This window comes from Cucurbita maxima, unplaced genomic scaffold (assembly GCF_002738345.1).
Source record: "Cucurbita maxima cultivar Rimu unplaced genomic scaffold, Cmax_1.0 Cma_Scf00023, whole genome shotgun sequence".
NCBI classification, from domain to species: domain Eukaryota; kingdom Viridiplantae; phylum Streptophyta; class Magnoliopsida; order Cucurbitales; family Cucurbitaceae; genus Cucurbita; species Cucurbita maxima.
In genome coordinates this window covers 3,510,323-3,531,772 of record NW_019272039.1, presented here as the reverse complement: position 1 = coordinate 3,531,772, position 21,450 = coordinate 3,510,323, and the positions used below count along the sequence as shown (strand labels likewise).

The 21,450-nt window shown below is 35.7% G+C and overlaps 3 protein-coding genes and 1 non-coding gene across 5 annotated transcripts; 1 reads left to right on the top strand and 3 right to left on the bottom strand.

Annotated features, from left to right (window-relative positions):
* Positions 1-682: 682 nt before the first annotated feature.
* On the bottom strand, positions 683-3,221 carry LOC111497079 (WAT1-related protein At5g64700-like). Its single transcript, XM_023147707.1, has 7 exons — positions 3,042-3,221; positions 2,562-2,624; positions 2,340-2,456; positions 1,562-1,811; positions 1,323-1,481; positions 1,092-1,243; positions 683-986 (listed from the first exon to the last, which is right to left on the bottom strand). The coding sequence occupies exons 1-7, from the start codon at positions 3,212-3,214 to the stop codon at positions 830-832; spliced, it is 1,071 nt and encodes a 356-aa protein (XP_023003475.1). The 5' UTR covers positions 3,215-3,221; the 3' UTR covers positions 683-829.
* A 4,456-nt stretch (positions 3,222-7,677) lies between these two features.
* On the bottom strand, positions 7,678-10,687 carry LOC111497080 (probable mediator of RNA polymerase II transcription subunit 26c). Of its 2 annotated transcripts, XM_023147709.1 has the most exons (10): positions 9,670-10,687; positions 9,517-9,585; positions 9,336-9,418; positions 9,191-9,261; positions 9,039-9,088; positions 8,923-8,956; positions 8,715-8,839; positions 8,343-8,439; positions 8,091-8,242; positions 7,678-7,993 (listed from the first exon to the last, which is right to left on the bottom strand). In XM_023147709.1, exons 1-9 carry the CDS (start codon positions 10,060-10,062, stop codon positions 8,127-8,129), a joined length of 1,038 nt encoding a protein of 345 aa, XP_023003477.1. In that variant the 5' UTR covers positions 10,063-10,687; the 3' UTR covers positions 7,678-7,993; positions 8,091-8,126. The 2 variants fall into 2 exon arrangements, with proteins under 2 accessions (XP_023003477.1, XP_023003476.1); XM_023147708.1 differs by having other exon boundaries at positions 7,877-8,242.
* A 1,551-nt stretch (positions 10,688-12,238) lies between these two features.
* TRNAI-AAU lies at positions 12,239-12,312 on the bottom strand. Its single transcript has one exon. It is a non-coding gene; the product is annotated as a tRNA-Ile (tRNA).
* Positions 12,313-15,371: 3,059 nt separating this feature from the next.
* LOC111496754 (cellulose synthase A catalytic subunit 2 [UDP-forming]-like) lies at positions 15,372-21,004 on the top strand. The gene is made up of 14 exons (XM_023147243.1): positions 15,372-15,672; positions 15,909-16,104; positions 16,183-16,415; positions 16,499-16,598; positions 16,690-16,864; positions 17,026-17,292; positions 17,370-17,715; positions 17,811-17,948; positions 18,064-18,189; positions 18,277-18,489; positions 18,579-18,816; positions 18,897-19,090; positions 19,177-19,527; positions 20,073-21,004. Exons 1-14 carry the CDS (start codon positions 15,592-15,594, stop codon positions 20,652-20,654), a joined length of 3,240 nt encoding a protein of 1,079 aa, XP_023003011.1. The 5' UTR covers positions 15,372-15,591; the 3' UTR covers positions 20,655-21,004.
* The last annotated feature ends 446 nt before the right edge of the window (positions 21,005-21,450 follow it).

Genomic DNA, 21,450 nt, shown 5'->3' with positions numbered 1-21,450 from the left:
TTCGTTAGTGCGACAATTTTGATTGTAACAATTGGTTTTTTTTTTTTCGAGATGCTCAAGTCATGGATAAGTATGAAATTGGAAACGTATATTTCATTAAACAATTTTGTGATAAAATGAAAACTTTTTACAACAAAAGTGAAGGGGTCGATCATTTACAAATATACACCGAAAATATGTTCATGATGACAAAAGACACCTTGGTCGGCAACTTCAAGACCTATCTAAAAAATAGAAGAGTAATATTGTGAGTATAACAATACTCCGTATGAAATCTAATATGTTACGGACACTATCATTCTTGCTAATAGGCCCATAATGTCACCAAGTCAAGGTGGGAGTAGTCCTCGTGATGTTAAGGTACGTAAGGTCATCTCAAGGTATCAAAGCACGATCGTATGAAAATATCTAAAGTCATTTCATGGCGTCTAAGGTTCGATCAAAATCCAATCCAAATGAGAGTGACCCTAAGGATAGTATACTTGAAAAACGCTTACAAGAATCAAAGTTACTACCTATATCAACAAAATCCATTACATTTTTCGGTGGCTCAATCATAAAACTTCAAAAAAATTTCAAAAAAACATGTGAATGAAGAGAAAACATGTTAAAAGAATCATAATTGGTCGAGATAATTCAATAATGATTATATATTTTCCATCATCGATTGATCGATCACTTGTACACTTAACACAGCTCGAGTTTAAATTTTTTATTATCGTGTTAGTTATTTAAAAGGTTTAATATCTCGAAAAAGAAAACCTAATGAATATCATGAAAAAAAAAAAAGCATATAATCACACAATAAATGAGGAAATCGAGTCTTGGATTAGATTATTGAGGAGTTGACTTCAGCTGGAGATGTCAACTCTTCTATCTCTTTCTCTAGTGGAGCTGGTTGACTGCTTGAAGTAGCTGAAAGCTCTTTGTTTTTTCCCCACAAAACACTGTAAAGACTCATCACCAAGAAGCATGCACCTATTATACTGTCAAACCAAATATATATTCTTATATTATTATTATTATTATTATTTTGAAATAGAATTAAAAATAAATAAATAAATAAATAGGTCAAAATTGATCTTAATTACCTTCCTAAGTAAATTCCTTCCGACAAGATTAGTTGGGAACCGATGATTGTTGCTATTAAATTCAACGGCGTTGTCATGGCTTGAAAAACTGGACCCTTCTCTCTGATTACCCAACATTGCCCATTATTTGCAATTCCAATTACCAAAATGCCCTGCATGCAATGTTCATAACTCTTCTTCATATCATAAACACCAAATTAGGAGAGCAACAAAGTGTGTTTTTTTGCTTACACAATAAAGTACAGCAAATAGCCTAACATTCCAGCCCAATTTCCACTCCAAAGGCTCTCTTTCCATAGCTATGGCTACAACAAAGGACTGAGCCATACTCATCACGGTTTGCACGCACATGAACTCCATCAAGTGAGGGTACCCTTTTAAGAACCGAGCCTACGCTTGAATGGTGCACCATTGTTAGAACTAGAAGACAAGACATGAAAGTTTAGAGACTGTACTTGGAGGAGATTTACCTGGAGGACGAACCATATGCCCCAAGAGATACTCGCAACGAGGAGGAAGAAACAGCCGATCATCCATGTGCTTTGGGAGTTAGGAGGGTGGTGAGCTTGGGATTGGGCATGGTGGAATAGTTGGTGAGTGAAAAGTGGCTTCAAGTAGGGGCCTTTGTAGAAAGCAAGAATGGCTGCACCAGCCATGCATACCATTATGCCCACCACCTTTGCAATTCCTCCTGCTGTCTTTAAGTTCACCTTCTCCATTCTATGTACGTAAAATGTATGTCAAACTTATACGTGTATAAAACTTCTTTAAATATAGATTGACGTAATATCAAACGAAAATGTTGAGATCAAACCGATAGACCTAATTTTTTTTTTTTTTCCCTACTACTAAGGAAGAATTATGTGTACACCCGAGTAAAAAAAAGACATATAAATGAACTGAGACCACTTTCAAATAAGAGTGGTCAGGAGGATAGGAAGTTTAAATTTTTTTTTCTGAGATCCAATTAAGTGAGAACAAAACATGTTAGAAAGATTCGTGTTGGTTTATAGAGATAATCTTCACTCCTAAGAAACAAGGAACGTGTGACCATATCGCAAGAAATATAGAAAAATATCGGAATCATCAGATGTCGAATATCCGATATTACGAATGAGTAGAACAAAATGCTTAATTTTCGAAAAGTGGTGTTCAAAAGTTTATAGAAAAATAGAAGGGAAAATAAAGTAAAAGCAATTACTATAAATTTGTCATAAAATATTCAGCATTATTAATATTTAAAATGACCTTAATAAGACGGCGAAGAAGAACGTTGTGACAGGAACACAGTTAAATGCTGCAGCTCCAAGAGTTGCTGACGTGTAATTAATCGCCATTCCATAAGCATCCAATGCAAGAGTAATCCTAAACCCATTAGGTAATAAATAATATTAAGTCATCCTATGTAATAATAATAATAATAATAATAATAATAATAATAATAATAATAATAATAATAATAATACACACCCGATCGATGAAATAACAAAAATCTCGCAGAGTTGCTTAAAAGTCAATGGTCGTTTTTCCTTCCTGAAATATATCAAATAAAAAAGTTGTATTATTCTCGACAACTCTAAAAGCACTTAAAAATGAGTAAATGACACAAAACACATTTATTAGGGAGAAGTTTGTACACCCTTGTAAGGAAGGTTTGGTTCCTCTCTCCAATCGATGTGAGACCTTGCCATCTATCTCCTTTGGGCCCAACGTACTCATTGGCATACCGCCTAGTATCTGACTCTAATACCATTTGTAACAATCAAAGTACACTACTAGCAAATATGATCCATATTAACCCATTACGCATCGATATCAGTCTCACGGTTTTAATACATGTCTACTAGGGAGAGTTTTTCACATCCTTATAAGAAAAGTTTCGTTCCCTCCTCTCTCCAACCGATATAAGACCTTATAGCAAAAAAGAGAAAGAAACAAACTTTGACGTACCCTTTTAAGATGAAAGTGAGAGGGACCAAGACGATGGAACCGGCAGCTTGACGGTAGAAGAGGAAGATGTAAGTGTTCATACCAGCAGCAAAGGCAGCCTTGGACATGAGGCTCATTCCGGCGAAGGTGATTTGGATGAAGAATGCAGCAACGTAAGGCTTGCTTAAACCCATAGCGAAGGAGAAGAATGATAGGTTGGTGTGTTGGTCATGTCAGGACGCCTTTAAATAAGGGGTGGAGGGGGAAAAGGGAGGTGAATGAACGCACACAAAGTAATGGACTTTATATAATTAATTAACCATTCTTCTTTCTTTCTTGTTAATGGGCAGTTTGTGTATGCCACTTAGCTTCTTTTGGGTTATTTTTTTGTTGCCCTCTCGCCCTCCAAAACAGGCTGAGCTTTGAAACCGCCTGTTTTCCCTACTACCCATTGTGTGCCTAACACATTCATCTTGAACCCTAAAACTTAATGAACCATTCAATCAATCAAAAGTTGACTTTCTTCTTGCCATTCCCAATCCCATTTAATGAAACAGTAATAGTGAGTTGTTGTTAAGTTGTTTCAATTTTCGCACTTTAGATCTCAAACACGTCTGTCTCGTAAACAGTCCCACCCTCACGAAATTCATTTCATTGAGACATGTACTCAAACCCTGGTAGGAGTGAAGTCGAGGTACTTTAGATATAATCTTAACAGTGTTGCATGTATACATGTACTCAATTCTTGGTAGGGGTGGAATCCATATTCGATACCTAATGGTCCTAATATTTCTCTGCATCTCATGCGACATAGTCATGTTACCTACTATTCGCTTCTTAAGAGAAAAAATTATTCACATAAATCAAAACGAGGTTATGTTTTTTGGTTAATCAAATTAATTAATGGTACTATGGGTCATTAGTGCACATAGACCATTAATAATTGCCTATTATTATTAAAGTGTAATTAATTAAAAGTTTACTTAAGGATTTGAATCTTCTTTTATCTTATACTTTTTTTTTTTTAATCATAATGGAAGCTTACTTGTTTTAGCTTCCATTTCAAAGACCTCGAAAATTAATGGTAATTTGATATGTACGACGTTTTACCGGTGTAAATTATTTAAGATATTCATAATTAGTTAATATTTAGTGCAATTTATTACTAGTTTGAATTAAAATATTCATAATTAGTTAATATTTGAAGAATATATTAGTTATAGAATATATCAATTAATATTTTTATATTAATATTTGATTAGTAGTATATTTTATTTTATTCTCAAGATTTAGTTAGTTTATATTTTCCGTAGGTATTAGTTGGTAGCTTGTATTCTATTTAAACGTTGTGAATATCGAAGATTGAATCTTCGATCCCAATTCTATTTCTCATTCTTTGACTCTCTATTGTTTTTAATAATATTTTTAGATCTATTCACACTTTTGAGTGGTAGATATTGTATCATTACGACCCAACTATTCATAATTAACTGTTATTATACTAAAAATATATTTAACACGAGCTCAAATTAATAATCTTTCATGCGAAAGAAACTTAATTTTTAAAAATAAAGAATAAAATCAGGTAAAGAAAGTTAATTTTTAAAAAATAAACAAAAGGAAAATGAGAATATCATGGAGATCCTTCTCTACCAAACTAAACTGATTAAAAAAGCTAGCTTTACTTTGCATAACATTTGTTGGCTAACAAATGCAAAGACAAAGATTTGTTGTCTTTCTTTTTAAAATGATTCTTCAACTTTCATCTTTTTTTTTTTTTTCAAGTCTTTTCACTAATGGGTTTGATCGATCTCATCATGTTTCAAACTTATCTTGTTTCTAATTGCTCCGAGTGTAAATGTGTTTGTCAAAGGACTTTGTGAGATCTCATGTCAAAGTTAGAGAGGAGAACGAAACATTTCTTATAAGGGTGTGGAAACTTCTCCCTAATAGATGCATTTAAGATCGTGAGGCTAACGGCAATATGACGAACCAAAATGGACAATATCTGCTAGTGGTGGGCTTGGGCGATTACAAATGGTATCAAAGCCAGATACCGAGCAGTGTTCGAGGGAAGAACCTTCCGTGCAAAACGCATAATGAGGGCGTTAATTATTTTACAATAATTATATGCTTTGCTAATAGGCACATAGATTGCATCACTACGTCATTCATTCACTAAGGAAAAGAGAAACTATATATTAAAATCTAAAGATATGAACTTTCACTATACAACAAACAAATATATAATAATACCATCAAGTGTCTATTTTTTATGTCCAAAACATTAACAACTTCGACCAAACAACTTTAATTTATTTTCTTGTCACCACTAAGCAAAGTTGGTGAGGTTTAATCAGCTAACCTCTTAGAACATGACCTTCCCCTGCTTTTTTTGGTGTCTTCCCCATGTTTTATGAATGTCAAAAACATTTACATTAAACTTTCTTAAACCATAAACAATAATTTAATCATATCTTCTATGAAATTACGTAAAAAGAAAAGGAAACTTCATGCATTATTGAGGGAAACCCCCAACCAATTTTCAATCGTCGAGATTTGAAGAATATTATTCAGATCACAATCCCACTGATAGCAAGTATTGTTCGCTTTAGCCTATTACGTATCGCCGTCGGTCTCACGATTTCAAACGCGTCTATTAGAAAAAAGGTTTTCACACTCTTATAAGAAATGTTTCGTTCTGTTCTTTACTATGCAACTATATAAGACCTAAAATTGACTAGCTTTCTCAAACATGGGAACTCAAAATCAACTTCTTTACCAAACATTCTTTTGGAAAAGATTGAGACTTTACATACTTCTTTAAACACGTATGAGTCATGTATGAGGTTGAGAATGACTAAACTACTTTAAGAAAGTCGACTAGAAGAAAGTCGACTAGAAGAACAAGAACAAGAACAAGAACGAACAAGGATACTTCCTAACGTGACTGCTAACCAAAACTACAGAGGTTGTTTACCCAATCATTGTCTTTTTTTTTTTTTTTTTTTCTTTTTTGATAATGTTGGAGAAATGTTTTCCATGTGGCCGGCGGGCCATTGCATGTAAAATGGATTTTAAAAGAGGTTTACCTAAAAAAAGTTAGGAAGATTAAAGGGTTGGAGAGGAGATTTGAGACCTCGAAATGTTTTCCATGTTGCCGGCGGGCCATTGCATGTAGACGTACCATCCATTTTCAAACCATTGTATTGCTTAGAAATGAGTCATAAAAGTTAGATAAGAACGGAGATATTGATGCAATGGTGTGACAACTTCTTCTTAGCATACGTGTTTAAAAACTATGAGGTTGACGACTATACGGGTCAAAACAGATAATATTTGTTGTTACACTATTTGAGATGAAGTTTAGTGATACTTTATTTAAAAAAGATGTTGTAACAATTTGACATCTGATCGACATTCTTTTGTATTCCTTGCAACAGGGTCAAAAATGAATACTACACGCATAGACCTATAGGATACCCATTGACTCTTCTTTTACTCGAGTGTCACACTCGTATTGGTTAGAAGATGAAAAAAATCACCTAATTTATGAAAAATGTAATTAAATATGAAGAGTTTAAATATATTTTTCTTATTTTATTAAATATGTTTCTAAAAAAAAATAATTAATTTAGCATAGAAAATTGTATTTAAAAATATAATGAAAGAAATTTAAGTAAAATGTTAGAATATTCCTCTGAAATACGGTTACAGCTTTTATTAATTGTTTCCTGTTGACTTTGACTGTACACTGTTACTGTTACTTTCTCTACTTTCAGTCATCAAAAACGGCCAACTTTTTTTGGAGTATTATCATTTGTTTGGAAAGCAACTTATTAACAAAAACATTGCAGATAGTCAACAATGGCGGCTCCAACCAAACCCCACCCACTGCACTACACTACACTCAATTTGCCTCATAAATCTTGTGTTTTCTTTCATTTCCATCCTCCAAATTCCTCATATTTACACTTCTCTTCCCAAATTTCTTAACTTTTCTTCATCTTTTCCCTTACCCAACAGCAAAAAACCACTGAAAAGACGGCCATTTAGCTTACCCCTCTCCCCTACACCTGGTGTTGTTGTCTGTCATCCCCCACTTCTTTCTTTATCAGTCATTTTCATGGCTCTGTTGTTCTTTATATGCATTACTTGCCTAGGAAAGAACCAAAGTAACTAGACAGTAGAATGATCCTCCTCTTACAGTGTGTTTCGATCCACGTTTACCGCAGTCAAGAACACAAAAACTTGATCACATATTAGTCGGGGAGGAGAGCGAACCAATTTTTATAAGGGTATGGAAACCTCTACTTGGAAGCCCGAAAAGAACAGTCCAAATAGGGCAATATTTGCTAACAGTGGGCTTGGGCTATTACAAATGATGTATCAGAGCCAGACACTAGGTGATGTGTCAGTGAGGAGGCTGAGCAATGAAGGGATGGACACGAGGCGGTGTGCCAACAAGGACACTGGGCCCCTAACAAACACGTTTTAAAAACTTCGAGGAGAATCCCGAAAAGGAAAACCCAAAGAGAACGATATCTACTAGCGGTAAACTTGAACTATTACACTGATATTTTACGGTAAAAGATCTTAGAAGATAAGATCTTTGAACCTACCCCCACACCCTTGAAAAGTAAAAGCTTTTTCCATGTAGAAAAACCAGCCTTTGTTTATGTTAGGCCAAGCCCCATGTTTCCATACAATATTATATGAAGCAAGCAAAGAGAAAGAACTTGCAAGCCAAACAAACCAATCCCCATCCACATACACATCCCCCATGTGCTGGCCCCCCAACTTGAGTAAACTTTTCCTTTTCTAAGGTCAAAGGTGGGTGACTAATGATCCAAACCAGAAAAAACCCACATTGCATATAACAGGAAGCTTCAACATTAGCATTGCATATAAACACTCAGAGCTTCCAGATGAACAGTATCAATAATAGCATTGCTTATTATAACCAAATTTACCTGAAAAAAAGTAGATTTTGGTTCTCTTTTAAACTTAATAGAGAAAGTTTAAAAATTCAATGATCAAATGATGTAAGGGATGATGATAACAGAACACCTAATATTGCAGAACATGTTGCTGCTGTGCCAAATATCACCAGTGCCTGCCTTGAGAACCACCGCCGCCGCCTTTATTCTTTGAGAAGAAGGTATTCTTTGGCTTTGGTAAGTCATGGATGTCCATGACTTGGATTGTTCTTTGCCTTTTAGCTTCAATAAGAACAACAGACAAACTGTTATTAGTATTGATTTGTTCCTAAAGAAGCAGAAAATGAAGTAAAAGGGAAGAAAAAGAAAGGTGTAGCCAAACCATTTTCAGCTTCTTTGTAATTCTCTTGAAGCCTTTTTCTAGCTGAAGCAAGCTTTAGTGAATCGAAATTTGCTTCCTTCTGTTGTTCTTTATGCTTCTACAAATAACACATAATAAGAACACCTTTTAAAGAAAATAAGAACTGGCAGACTGTAATGTAAGTAAGACCATGCATATCATATCATATCATATCATCTAGGACCTGAGAAAATTCAGACATACCACTCAAATTTGTCAAATTTCAACACAATTGATGCAGTTTGAGTTAAGTTTGTTATGTTTTCGGAAGCATAAGATTCGAAAGTTCAATTTTCATCCTCCATTTTTGGCAACCAAACGTAGAGTTAAACGACTCTAATTTGGTTACCATACATTTTGAGGAGTTAAAGACAACGTTGAGGCTGGTTGGGCTGGTTTAGGAGGGGCGTCTCGTCTTGGCATAGGCTTTCCTTTTGGTTCTGGCTCTGAGTTATTTCGATCCGACCCAGAACTTCCATCTAAGAACACAAAGAAATCCATGGTAAGTAAATGATGGCCAATGAAACAAGAAGTTTGAATATGATTCGAATTCAATACTCACTGTGTGGATTCGGAGAGTATGCAAAATCAGGAACCTATAGAAAAGAAGAAAGGTTTCAAGCTTTTTCTACAAAGAATACAAACATTAGAATCATAAGATCAATGATTTCAATTCACCTGATGGTAACCATTTTGAGGAACTTTTTGTTGAGGTGAGTCGCCATCAGCTGTCAACGGCAGTAGAAACCTTTCTTAGCTAAATTTTTGAGTTCTAATCATGTCTGAAGGAATTGAATCATGAAGTTATGAATGATGTTCTTATTTGATACCTATTAATGAAGCTGGCTGCTCCCCTGGCTGATTCAATCTGACCCATTCATCCACAATATCCTTCCATTTCCTGATGAAAAACACACAAATGAGCAGAAATTCACCAAGCATCGGTCATGAATTCATGTATAAATTGTTATGAACCTGACAAGATGTTTCACCAATCTACGAACATCATTAGATGAATGCTTCCTTAAACGATTCACATGCCTTCCAATATCAGTTTCCTATACAAAAAACAAGAACAAGAACAAGAACAGGTAAGAAACAGAGAAGAAGAAAGCAACAGAACCCACAAATTCAAAAGAATTACAGCAACAGAAACCTTAAGAGCTTGGAATGTTATATCCATGTCTGCCAAGTTTTGAAGCAGATCAACCAAAGCATCTTCAGGCTTAAACAAGACGAACAATCACCAAATTGGTAAGTTCAGAAAAAAATCCCCAAAGGCCAAAGAATCAGAGAAGAAGAAGAAGACCTGGTGAGGAATTTCGAGCTGCTCCTTAATTTCTAAAACCTTCTTCTGTTCATCATCGAACGAACCGCCATATGGGTCTACTCTGTCGTCGTCCCCTTCAACTTCGACGAACTGCGGCGTCGAAGGGGAGCCTTCCTTCGCCTCGACGGAGCTCTGTTTAATTTCACAGCCATTAGAGCGGCCGTCGGGGTGGCGATCCGTATCGCAGTTCCGACATCGCGACGGATGCGAGGTTAACGTATAGAGCCTCTCGACGATTCCATCTCTTCGATTTTTCAATTGATTGCCGTAATCCATTGAAGCGACCTCCATAGCTGTATCGATGAAGGTCCAAACATCGACGCCGGCTGTATCAAGTATGGTCCGGAAATCATCTAAATCCAATCGAACCATTTTGTAAAGAGTCCGATTAGAATAATTAGCGATTGAGAAAGTTAATCCGCCCAATAAGAAGCAGCGAAAACGATTGGAGTTTTAACATTCACTTCGAGATTCGGAGAAGAAAACGAAAACGCTAGAAATTGCAGAGAAAACCCAGTGAAGGAAAAGCAAAATCGTCATAATCCATTAGGAAAATTTTCGAAACAAAACCCAAATAACGCAGAACAGATCTGATACGATCCTCAACAAAAGCTTCAACCGATCGTTTCAGGAATCCGAAAGACACTGAAACAATAAATTAAAAAGAACCCACGAGGAATATTCCTTAAGAAAACGAGAAACAAACGAATTCCGCCCTCAAAATTACAGGTCGAGAATTTCCCTTTGGGACTTTCTGGGTTAGTTAATCAAAATTTAAATTTTTACAGAGCTCCACCATGAAAATGAAAACCAAGTTTCTGAAACGACGGCCGGAATTTGATCGGAGGAAGGGGAAAAGAAATTAAGAGAATATGAATATTGTTCGTTCCTATTTCCAGATTTTTTCTTCCTCTCGGAGCTCCGAAATCGCAGTAATTGGCGCGTGGTGCAACCAATAAATATGAAAAACACTCCTTTATTCATTCATTATGGCCCAAATCCACGCCCATTTATCAATTAGGGTTCATAAACTCAATTATAAACTTATTTATTGACTTAAAAAGGTCCAATAATCAAAAATTTTATAGACTCCATCGGTCAATCGGCCTCTTTGAAATTATATCGGATTGAATCGAATCTAAATGGTAACTTTTAACCTATATTTTTTTGTATTGATCTACTCGTGTCCTATCACAATTACTTACAAATATAAAACTTTAATGAATGTGAATTTATGAAAACAAAAAAAGTAAGATTAATCCTACAACGCATCAAAGCAATTAAGGTTGTCTAGGCCAGGTGAATACCATCAAATTTAAGGTTGTCCCCTCATCTATATATATAGATTGTGACGTCGATGTCATTGTCCTCTTGTTAGTGTCTTAGTACCTTATATGGATTGTTTGAGCTCTTTAAAATTGAGCCTTGTTTGGCCTTCACCCAAGCTACACGTAAATAATGGTGCCATTTTCACCACAAGTTGACGATAATATTTTTTCAAGATAGTTAGGTTTAAGATGAAGTTATTAAACAGTTTAATATAATTTACTATTTCCTTTCCCAAATTTCAATTTGAGTATTAATGTCTCTGACACGACACGTATGAAGTAAGGTAAAATTTCATGCAATTTAGCAAACATAATAAAATTTTCATCCCACAAATAATTAGATTTTTTTTTATAAATTTCTATAATACCCTAGTATAATCCGATATAATTAGACAAAAAAAAAAAAAATAGAGATGAACAATATATATTTTTAAATTAAAATATCTCCATTGTTACTAGCCAATTAACCCTAATAGAGTTAACTATCTGAGCGACTCAAATAGAGTTTATGATCCAATTCACTCCCTATTATAGGTTAGGTTGTCTGGTTCTTCTTTTTAAAAAATTATTTTTAAAAAATCTACTTGTCTATTAATAACTAAAATCTCATACAACTCAAATATCAAATATTCATAAGTTACAAATAAATGACTAATATCGATTTAAAAGGTCAAATATTATTAAGAATCTTAAAAGTAGAGTAGTATTCGGTTAGGTTGTAACTCTCTTTTCACGTTGGTCAACTAAAAATATGTCATTCCACAAACCAACCTGAATTGTTCATTTTGCAAAAATTCAAACTAACCCAAACAAAAATAATAATGAAATCCAACCCAATTTTTATAGTTTGTGTTGAACTGTCCAATTTAATCTGATTCTCATATCACATGAACACTTCTGAAAGGATCTTTTGTGATTTCAAGTTTGGTAGAACTCCTCTAAATGTAAATTTCAAAGAAAATATATATATATATATATATAAAAATCATATGATTTTTGTTTCCAATAAAAATCCATAACATTTTTTAAGAATTTATTTTTAAAAACATTAAAAATAGAAACTAAGAAAAATAAAATTCTCAATCTGAGTTGCATAAATAACATGCGGGCCGAGCCCAAACCGCATAATCTATCTGGCGTTATCAAAGCCCATTCTGCTTGCACACGTGTTACATTCCTATAGGCTATATAAGTAATCATGAAATGAAAACAAAAAAAGATGGCCCATGCAGGTTTCGAACCTGCGACCTTCGCGTTATTAGCACGACGCTCTAACCAACTGAGCTAATAGGCCATATGTTAGCATGCGCTAAATTTTATTATTTAAGTTATTTTTACCTGTTTTTTAGTATAATGAATTAAAGCATGTTTAGATCGATAAAATATATCAATTTATCTAATTAAAGCCTACCGTCATAATTGTAACAATAAATTATATATTTTGTAAATCATGCTTCTCCCCCTTAAATTTTATTTTAATTTAATTATAGGCCGAATTTAGTCTATATAATATAAATTATGAACTATTTATGGAAATTTTATTAAACCATAAAATTTAAAAATACTTCATTCTAATTTTCTTTTTAATTAGGTTGATAAATTTATGAGTTGGAAGTTTTAACCATTCAGCCAATAAAAGCTAATAAAAATAGAGGGAACATACACGAACGTGAATGACTTATTCATGTATGGTGATTGAAATGAATATGGATGAATTGGATATAATGTAATTATTGATATCTAAACGTATACGACCGAACTCATTGTCAAAAACTTATTCTAAAATCATCATTAATAAAAATATTTGGAATCATTATTAATAATATTATTATTAGAATCAGTTTTAACTATAATTATTTTATTTTTATTAGGTTATAAATTGTTAAAATGATTATTAAGTAATTTAAAATTGATTTAATTTCATTCACTAATAAATTTATTATAAATAAATATGTCTAGATAAAATATTAAAATCCTTATCCCACCTAGAAGCAAACTACTTGGTTTTAATCGAATGAAAATTGAATTTTTGTCTTTTTATTTTTCTTGTTGCAATAAAATCGAAGGCTAATAGGGCCCACATCGTTTTGTCGTTTGTCGGACCCACTGACGTGGCGTTAATGGCTAAATCGATTAATTAATTAATCCATTTTGCTAGTATTAATTATTATTTCTTATTGTTGTGGGTCCCACTTTAAGCCCCCCTTTCATGAGTGGCAATCGGTGATTGGTTAAAAAAACAATCCTTGTAATTGCACTCCATTTCCGTTTTTACCCCTCCCCCCTCCCATATCTTCTATATCATATGCTAATAGATTAGGGTTTCATTGCAAATTTCTAATTAAATCATGGGAGAATTTTCCTTCGGTTACTTTATAATCTACTCAATTTCATCATTATTATATTTATTTCCTTTAATATTATTCCTAATTTGAATGTTTGTTTTTTTAGTCTAATTATTTTTATTAATGAACGAGTACCGTAGCCTGATACACTAATAAGAACAATTTTAAGGATACGATGGTAAATACATATTTTAAATTTTTGAAAGTTGTTATGCTTTGATGAATTATATAATGAATTTTTTTCTTATGAACACACCTCCACTTTTATTAAAATCAATCAATAAGAGATTACGGTAACAGTTCAAGCCTACTGCTAACAGATATTGTCATATTTAAGCTTTACCTTATACGTTTCTCTTCAAGGTTTTATAACCCATTTAGGAGAAAATTTCCACACATTTATAAGGAATGTTTCGTTCCCCTCTTCAATTGATATGAGATCTCACAACAAGTCACCCTTGTATCTGGTTCTGATACCATTTATAATAACTTAAGCCCACCGCCATCAGATATTTTCTTCTTTGGGCTTTCCCTTTCAAGCTCCCCTCAAAGTTTTTAAACGTGACAACTAGAAAGAGATTTCCACACCCTGTCGTTCTTCTTCCTTATCGATGTGAAATCTCACTAGAAGACACTAACTACCCTCTACTTTACTTGGGTTAAAAATTTAATAGAGTGAACGGAAAAAATCTAAATATTTAAATATTATTATCTTAAAATATCTTAATTTTTATTATTAAAATACTTAAATAACTTTTATTTCTAAAGACTGATTAAAGTAAAAAGTTTTCTGCAAACTCCATGCTTCATTTGAAAACACAAAGAATGTGAAGGGTTAAAAGTGCAAATTTAGAGAAAGCAAAGGGGCAAAATGAAAATATAAGAAAGTGACATTAATACAGTAATGATTCAGGTAACATAAAAAAGGAAAATATTTTAGAAAAGTAAATAAATTAAAATTTAAGTAACAAAAAAGCTACGTGTCTATTTACATGTACGTTTCCTTCATTTCATCCACCCACACCGGTTGGTACCACGTGGCACTTTACTTATTCAATGGCGGGGCCCATGAGATGACGTAATCTGACCTCCATCTCTGCCATCGTGGACTCCGTGATTTCCCCTCCTCTTTCGGTCAATTCTATTTATTAATATTTTTTTGCAATTTTACTAAATTAAACTATAACTTTAACAGACAATATAATTAATAATTAATAATTAATGCATAATTTAATAAATAAAATGAATTTAATAGTTTCAAGAGTTGAGTCGTTTTTCTAACATAGTGTTACACGAGCTATATTTCAAACTTTACGATATAGCTTTGGTCCATGTTTGATGGGCGTTGGAACAATGAGAGAATCTATATATATAGCGTGAGATAGTTAATATCAATTTTTTTTTTTTTTTGTATTTAAAAACAAAAAGGTGAATTGCATTTTCTCAGGTAAAATCATTATACTTGCATGGTTAAAAATGTGATCTATGTATCTTAATGATTGCATGTGTAAGAACAACACATGAAATTTGACAAAGCTTAAATTTGAGCGTTTGATAAGTAACTGTTAAAAATAAAGTAAAATTCATAAACAAAAAAAAAGATAAAAAGTAAATCAACAAAAATGATAGAATTTGATCGAGGGGTAAGAACGTAATTTTCTTACCTCTATCGGGTAGGAGAAAAAAGTTTTATAAACCTCACCATTAGGGATTTTCTCGGTTTCTCCTTTAAAACGAGTAACTCATGTATTTAGTTTCTCGCGTATGGTTTCACTTTAATTTGTTTTGGAATTTTTTTTTTAGTTTATCTACTCCTTAATTTGTAGTCCAATTTCACTCATAAAATGTAATCATTATTTAAAAAAAAAAAAAGTAATGTTTTGGTTAATTATTATTTTAATATACATATATTTGGAATTTCATTTTCAATAAAACTTAGCAACTTTTCGAAAATAAATTGGTTTCTATAAATTGTGATACTATGTTCATATTCATTGTTGAGGTACATGGAAATTCTCGTCCTTTTCTTGTTCATCCCTCCTTTTGCAGTGACACAGAGCAAGACGGGCGGGACCAAAATCTGCGTTTCTACTCCACTTTTTCCATGGTGGGTGCGCCGGCAAATGAGTTATTTCAGGCAAAGATGAGTTTTTATTCTTTGAGTGACTTCTGAGAGATCGGCTTCTAATTGGGATTGTTTCACTTGAGGAGCTGAAATTTTGTGAACAATGAACACCGCTGGTCGACTCATTGCTGGGTCTCATAATAGAAACGAGTTCGTTCTGATCAATGCAGAGGACTCTGTTCGGGTAAGATTATGCGACCCAATGGCTCGTTTTCAGAATTTTCCACTTGGGATTGAACAGTTTGGGGTTTTGATTCTGTTCTTGCTGAGAATCTCTTTTTTAGGCGCTTTTTCATTGGATTATTTGCATGTCGAGTTGATTGAGTTGAACAAATTTAGTTTGTGTTCTTAGTTCATCTTGCATTTTGATCCTCCGATTTGTTTATGTTGCAAAGTTTGATTTTTGTTTGGTGTTTCCAGACAAAGTCTGTGGAGGAATTGAGTGGACAAACATGTCGGATTTGTGGAGATGAGATAGAGTTAACTGCTGAAGGAGAGCTCTTTGTTGCGTGTAATGAATGTGCTTTCCCAGTTTGTAGAACTTGCTATGAGTATGAGCGAAGAGAGGGAAATCAAGCTTGTCCACAGTGTAGAACCAGATACAACCGCATTAAGGGTAGCCTTTTTTAATCTCAATTCTCTGTTATTATGTCTTTTTTGGGTGCCAAATCTAATCAGTGGTGCAAATTTGTAGGTAGTCCTCGGGTTGAAGGCGATGACGATGAAGATGATACCGATGATTTGGATAACGAGTTCGACTATGGCAATCTCGATTCGTTTCGCCCTCATGCTCCCGATGCATCATTTGTTTCACGCCTTAACGCTGGCTGTGGTTCTCACGCTAATGCATCTCACATCCCGGGACAGTCGGAGCACGAACCGTCGCCCCTTGGTTCAGAAATTCCTCTCCTGACATATGGCGAGGAGGTAATTGGAGTTCTTCAACTCTATGATGTTAATTGTCGATATCCACAATCAAACCGATATAATGATGCATTTTCTTGTGCTAGGATTACGAGATTTCTTCTGATCAACATGCTCTTGTACCCCATTTTATGGGTCGTGGAAACAGAGACCATTCGATGCTGTACCCTGATCCATCGATATCTTGTAAGTCATTGAGGCGTCAAGATGCTTATTTTTATTGTGTATGGTTGGTTATATATGCACTATGGCTAACATTTTGATTGCCATCCCATAGCTCAACGTAGACCAATGGTTCCCGAGAAAGATATTGCCGTTTATGGTTACGGGAGTGTGGCATGGAAGGATAGAACGGAGGATTGGAAGAAGAAGCAAAACAATAAACTTGAAGTGGTGAAGCACCAAGGGGTTGATGACTGTGGAAATGATATCGACGATCCTGATTTGCCCATGTAAGCCACTGTTAGAAGTGTTTCGTGTGTGTTTGTTATACTATCCTAGTATGAATTTTCGTTGCTCGTTGTCCCAAGCTCAATGCAATAACACAACTAGTTCCATGGCTTTTTTTTTAAGCCATGTAATAGCTAACCATCTATTTGTTCTCGTTCGACAGGATGGATGAAGCTAGGCAACCGCTATCAAGGATATTGCCCATCTCTTCGACCATGATAAATCCGTACAGATTAATTATCTTGCTTCGTCTTGTTATTCTCAGCCTGTTTTTCCATTACAGAATTCTTCATCCAGTTAAAGATGCCTATGGCCTGTGGTTGACTTCAGTAATATGTGAAATTTGGTTTGCGGCATCGTGGATTCTCGATCAGTTCCCGAAATGGTATCCGATTGAAAGGGAAACGTATCTCAATAGGCTATCGCTGAGGTGATGTGCACACAAACCATTTATCCTCGTCTACTTTGGGAACGTTTGCCTGATTTTTTTGGTTTTCACATTTTCAGGTATGAAAAAGAAGGGAAACCTTCTGAATTAGCCAGTGTGGACGTATTTGTCAGTACCGTTGATCCAACGAAAGAACCTCCACTTATCACTGCTAACACGGTACTTTCCATCCTTGCAGTCGACTATCCTGTCGATAAAGTTGCATGCTATGTCTCAGACGATGGTGCAGCCATGTTAACATTTGAAGCACTCTCTGAGACATCTGAATTTGCAAGGAAATGGGTTCCTTTCTCTAAGAAATTCAATATTGAGCCCCGTGCCCCCGAGTTTTACTTTTCTCAGAAGATCAATTATTTGAAGAACAAGGTCCATCCGGAATTTTTCAGGGAAAGGCGAGCAATGAAGGTTCGTTACCGTTGTAGAGGCTGCGGATCTTATATCCTTACGGTTTGCTGCAATGATATTACTGACTTTTTATTCGTGCACTTCACTTTGAACAGAGAGAATACGAAGAATTTAAGGTTAGGATAAATGCGTTGGTCTCCATGGCTCGAAAGGTCCCTGAGGATGGCTGGACAATGCAAGATGGTACTCCATGGCCCGGGAACAACGTTCGAGACCACCCTGGTATGATTCAGGTAATGTCTATTGAATCCGTCCGACATTTTTTCCATACTGCGTGCTGTTTCTGACTGTAATTGGGTGAAACAGCTCAGTTCTGTCTCATGTTTGTGTACATTTGTGTCTTTACAGGTCTTCCTTGGCCAGAATGGAGTTTGTGACGTTGAAGGAAACGAGCTGCCACATTTGGTTTACGTTTCTCGTGAAAAGCGGCCCAGGTTTGAACATCACAAGAAGGCCGGGGCCATGAATGCACTGGTACGTGTTAAGCTTAAATGTTTATCCCCTCCATTTTTAGACAGTTAGCATTCGAGGACATTACCCGTCTCCATATTTCATTTGAAGGTTCGAGTCTCAGCGGTTCTGTCAAATGCTCCTTATCTACTCAATGTCGACTGCGATCACTACATTAACAATAGCAAGGCACTTAGAGAAGCTATGTGTTTCATGATGGATCCTACGTCCGGGAAGAAAGTTTGTTTTGTGCAGTTTCCTCAAAGATTTGATGGGATCGATCGACATGATCGATATTCAAATCGGAATGTTGTGTTCTTTGATGTATGTATACGCATCACTGGTCGAACAATTTACCTCAAACCTGTATATGTTATGCCTACTGAAAGCCTAATGTAAAAAATTTAATGCAGATCAACATGAAAGGATTAGACGGAGTACAAGGACCGATATATGTCGGTACGGGATGTGTTTTCCGAAGGGTTGCCCTCTACGGTAATGATGCTCCTGCCAAGAAGAAACGCCCGAGCAAAACATGCAACTGCTTGCCAAAATGGTGCTGTCTGTGTTGTGGGTCTAGAAGGAACAAGAACGAGAAAAAGAAGAAGACAACGCAGATCCATGCGCTCGAGAATATCGAGGGAATCGAAGGTAAAAAGAATCATTTTGGCAAGATGTATTCATATCATATCATATCATATCCAACACGATTTGCCACATGTTTGTTGCAGAACTACGCATAGAGAAATTGAATGTGTCCCAAACTAAATTAGCGAAGAAATTCGGGCAATCTCCGGTGTTTGTCGCGTCGACCCTGTCGGAAAGTGGAGGAAGTCCTCATGATGTGAGTGCTGCCTCACTGCTAAGAGAAGGCATTCAAGTTATCAGTTGTGGTTATGAAGATAAAACAGAATGGGGGAAAGAGGTTACTTTTTTTAGAGCAGGACAAGTTTGAATTTTGCATTGTTTGAGGTTTATTTTGTCTCTGAAATGTTTCAATTATGATTACAGGTTGGGTGGATATATGGTTCTGTTACTGAAGATATCTTGACTGGATTTAAGATGCACTGTCACGGTTGGCGGTCTGTGTACTGTATTCCCGAGAGGCCCGCTTTTAAAGGGTCGGCTCCGATTAACCTCTCCGATCGTCTAAACCAAGTTTTGCGGTGGGCTCTAGGATCTGTTGAGATATTCTTGAGCAGACACTGTCCGATCTGGTATGGCTATGGAGGCGGGTTGAAATGGTTGGAACGATTTTCGTACATAAACTCGGTGGTCTATCCGTGGACCTCGATTCCATTGCTTGTTTACTGTAGCCTGCCTGCTATCTGTCTTCTCACTGGAAAGTTTATTGTTCCTGAGGTAATATCTTTCTCCTTTAGTTGAATATTGTCCTCTTTGGGCTTTGCCGCTTTTCCTTTCGGGCTTTCCTTTAAGGTTTTTAAAATGCGTCTGCTAGGAAGAGGTTTTCACACTCTTATAAAGAATGTTTCGTTCTTCTCCCAAAACCGATGTGGGATCTCATAATCCACCCCCTTCAGGGTCTAGCATTCTTGCCACTGCCTCATGTCCACCCCCTTTCGGGTTTCAGCCTCCTCGCTGGCTCATCGCCCGGTGTCTGGCTTTGATACCATTTGTAACCGTCCAAGCCCACCACTAGCAGATATTATCCTCTTTAGGCTTTCTCTTTCGGGCTTCCCTTCAAAGTTTTTAAAACGCGTTTGCTAGAGAAAGGTTTCTACACCTTCATAAAAAAATGTTTCGTTCTTCTCTCCAATCGATGTGGGATCTCACAATAACATTATCAGCATTATCAAGAATTTGTTTCTTTCACTTTGGGTAGAAAATAGTTCCATTTACCATCTTGGCTTGGTTCTAAATACCAACATATCTGTGAGCATTTGCAGATAAGCAACTATGCCAGTCTTATTTTCATGGCACTCTTCATTTCAATTGCTGCGACCGGTATCCTCGAGATGCAATGGGGTGGTGTTGGCATCGACGACTGGTGGAGAAACGAGCAGTTTTGGGTTATTGGAGGCGTTTCGTCGCATCTTTTTGCTCTTTTCCAAGGTCTACTCAAGGTTTTAGCTGGTGTCAGCACCAACTTCACAGTTACATCCAAAGCAGCTGATGATGGTGAGTTTTCAGAGCTCTATATCTTCAAGTGGACATCATTATTAATACCTCCCACGACCTTGTTGATCATAAACATCGTTGGCGTGATCGTCGGGATCTCAGACGCCATCAACAATGGATACGACTCGTGGGGTCCTCTTTTTGGAAGGCTATTTTTCGCTCTTTGGGTGATCATCCACCTCTACCCATTCTTGAAGGGATTATTAGGGAAACAAGATCTGCTACCAACAATCATTGTTGTTTGGTCCATTCTTTTAGCCTCAATCCTAACATTACTTTGGGTAAGGATCAACCCATTTGTATCCAAAGACGGCCCCATTCTAGAAGTTTGCGGGTTGAATTGTGATTAGGAACTAGTCGGTAAGGACAGGACGGGATGGGACGAGATGAGACGACTATGGTTTTTGCAGGAAATTTGAGTAATTTTTGTGGGGAAGGAAGATGATGCAGGATGATGTATAGATAGAGGGGTTGGAGGTGAGGAATTGTTATTTGTTCTATAGATTTCTTTGATTCTTTCATTAAAATTACTCTATTCTCAATCCTCTGTTCCTCATTTTTGTGCCATGGAAACACATGAACTGATGATATAATTTAGTCGCTTGCCAAGCTCGAGGGACGATATGTAAAACATGTCTCAAACTCTCGTTTTCGCCACGTTCCTCGACAAAGTCCTCGATAATGTAAAACCCTTGACATTCTTCTTCTGTTCCTCATTTCAACATAGAATTCAATCCCACAATGACTTTCCCATTTGTCCATTTGAGTTTTCAACTTAGAAAGTCTTTGTTCTTCACCTGAAGACCATGATGGATGCCAAGTGTTTCATACTCGTATCACGTCGTTACCATCTTCGAAGCTTTTCTCAAGTTCGGTTAGCTAATTTCTTGTCCTCGTGTATCCGTGTTGATATCGTCCAAAATGAAAGTTGTTTGTTTTGTTCTGTCATAGGTTTGGTGAAGAAAAGAAGTTGTATAAACATGTCAAATCAAATGAGAAAATAACTAAAGAAAACAACCTTTGAGCAGGTCAAGCTGACCTATGTTCAACTCAGGGTTGGTTAAATTAGAAGTCAAAATTTTCAAAATTTTAATACCATTTCATCATCATTTTTTACCACCAAAAGTCTTTTGTTTTTGTTTTTGT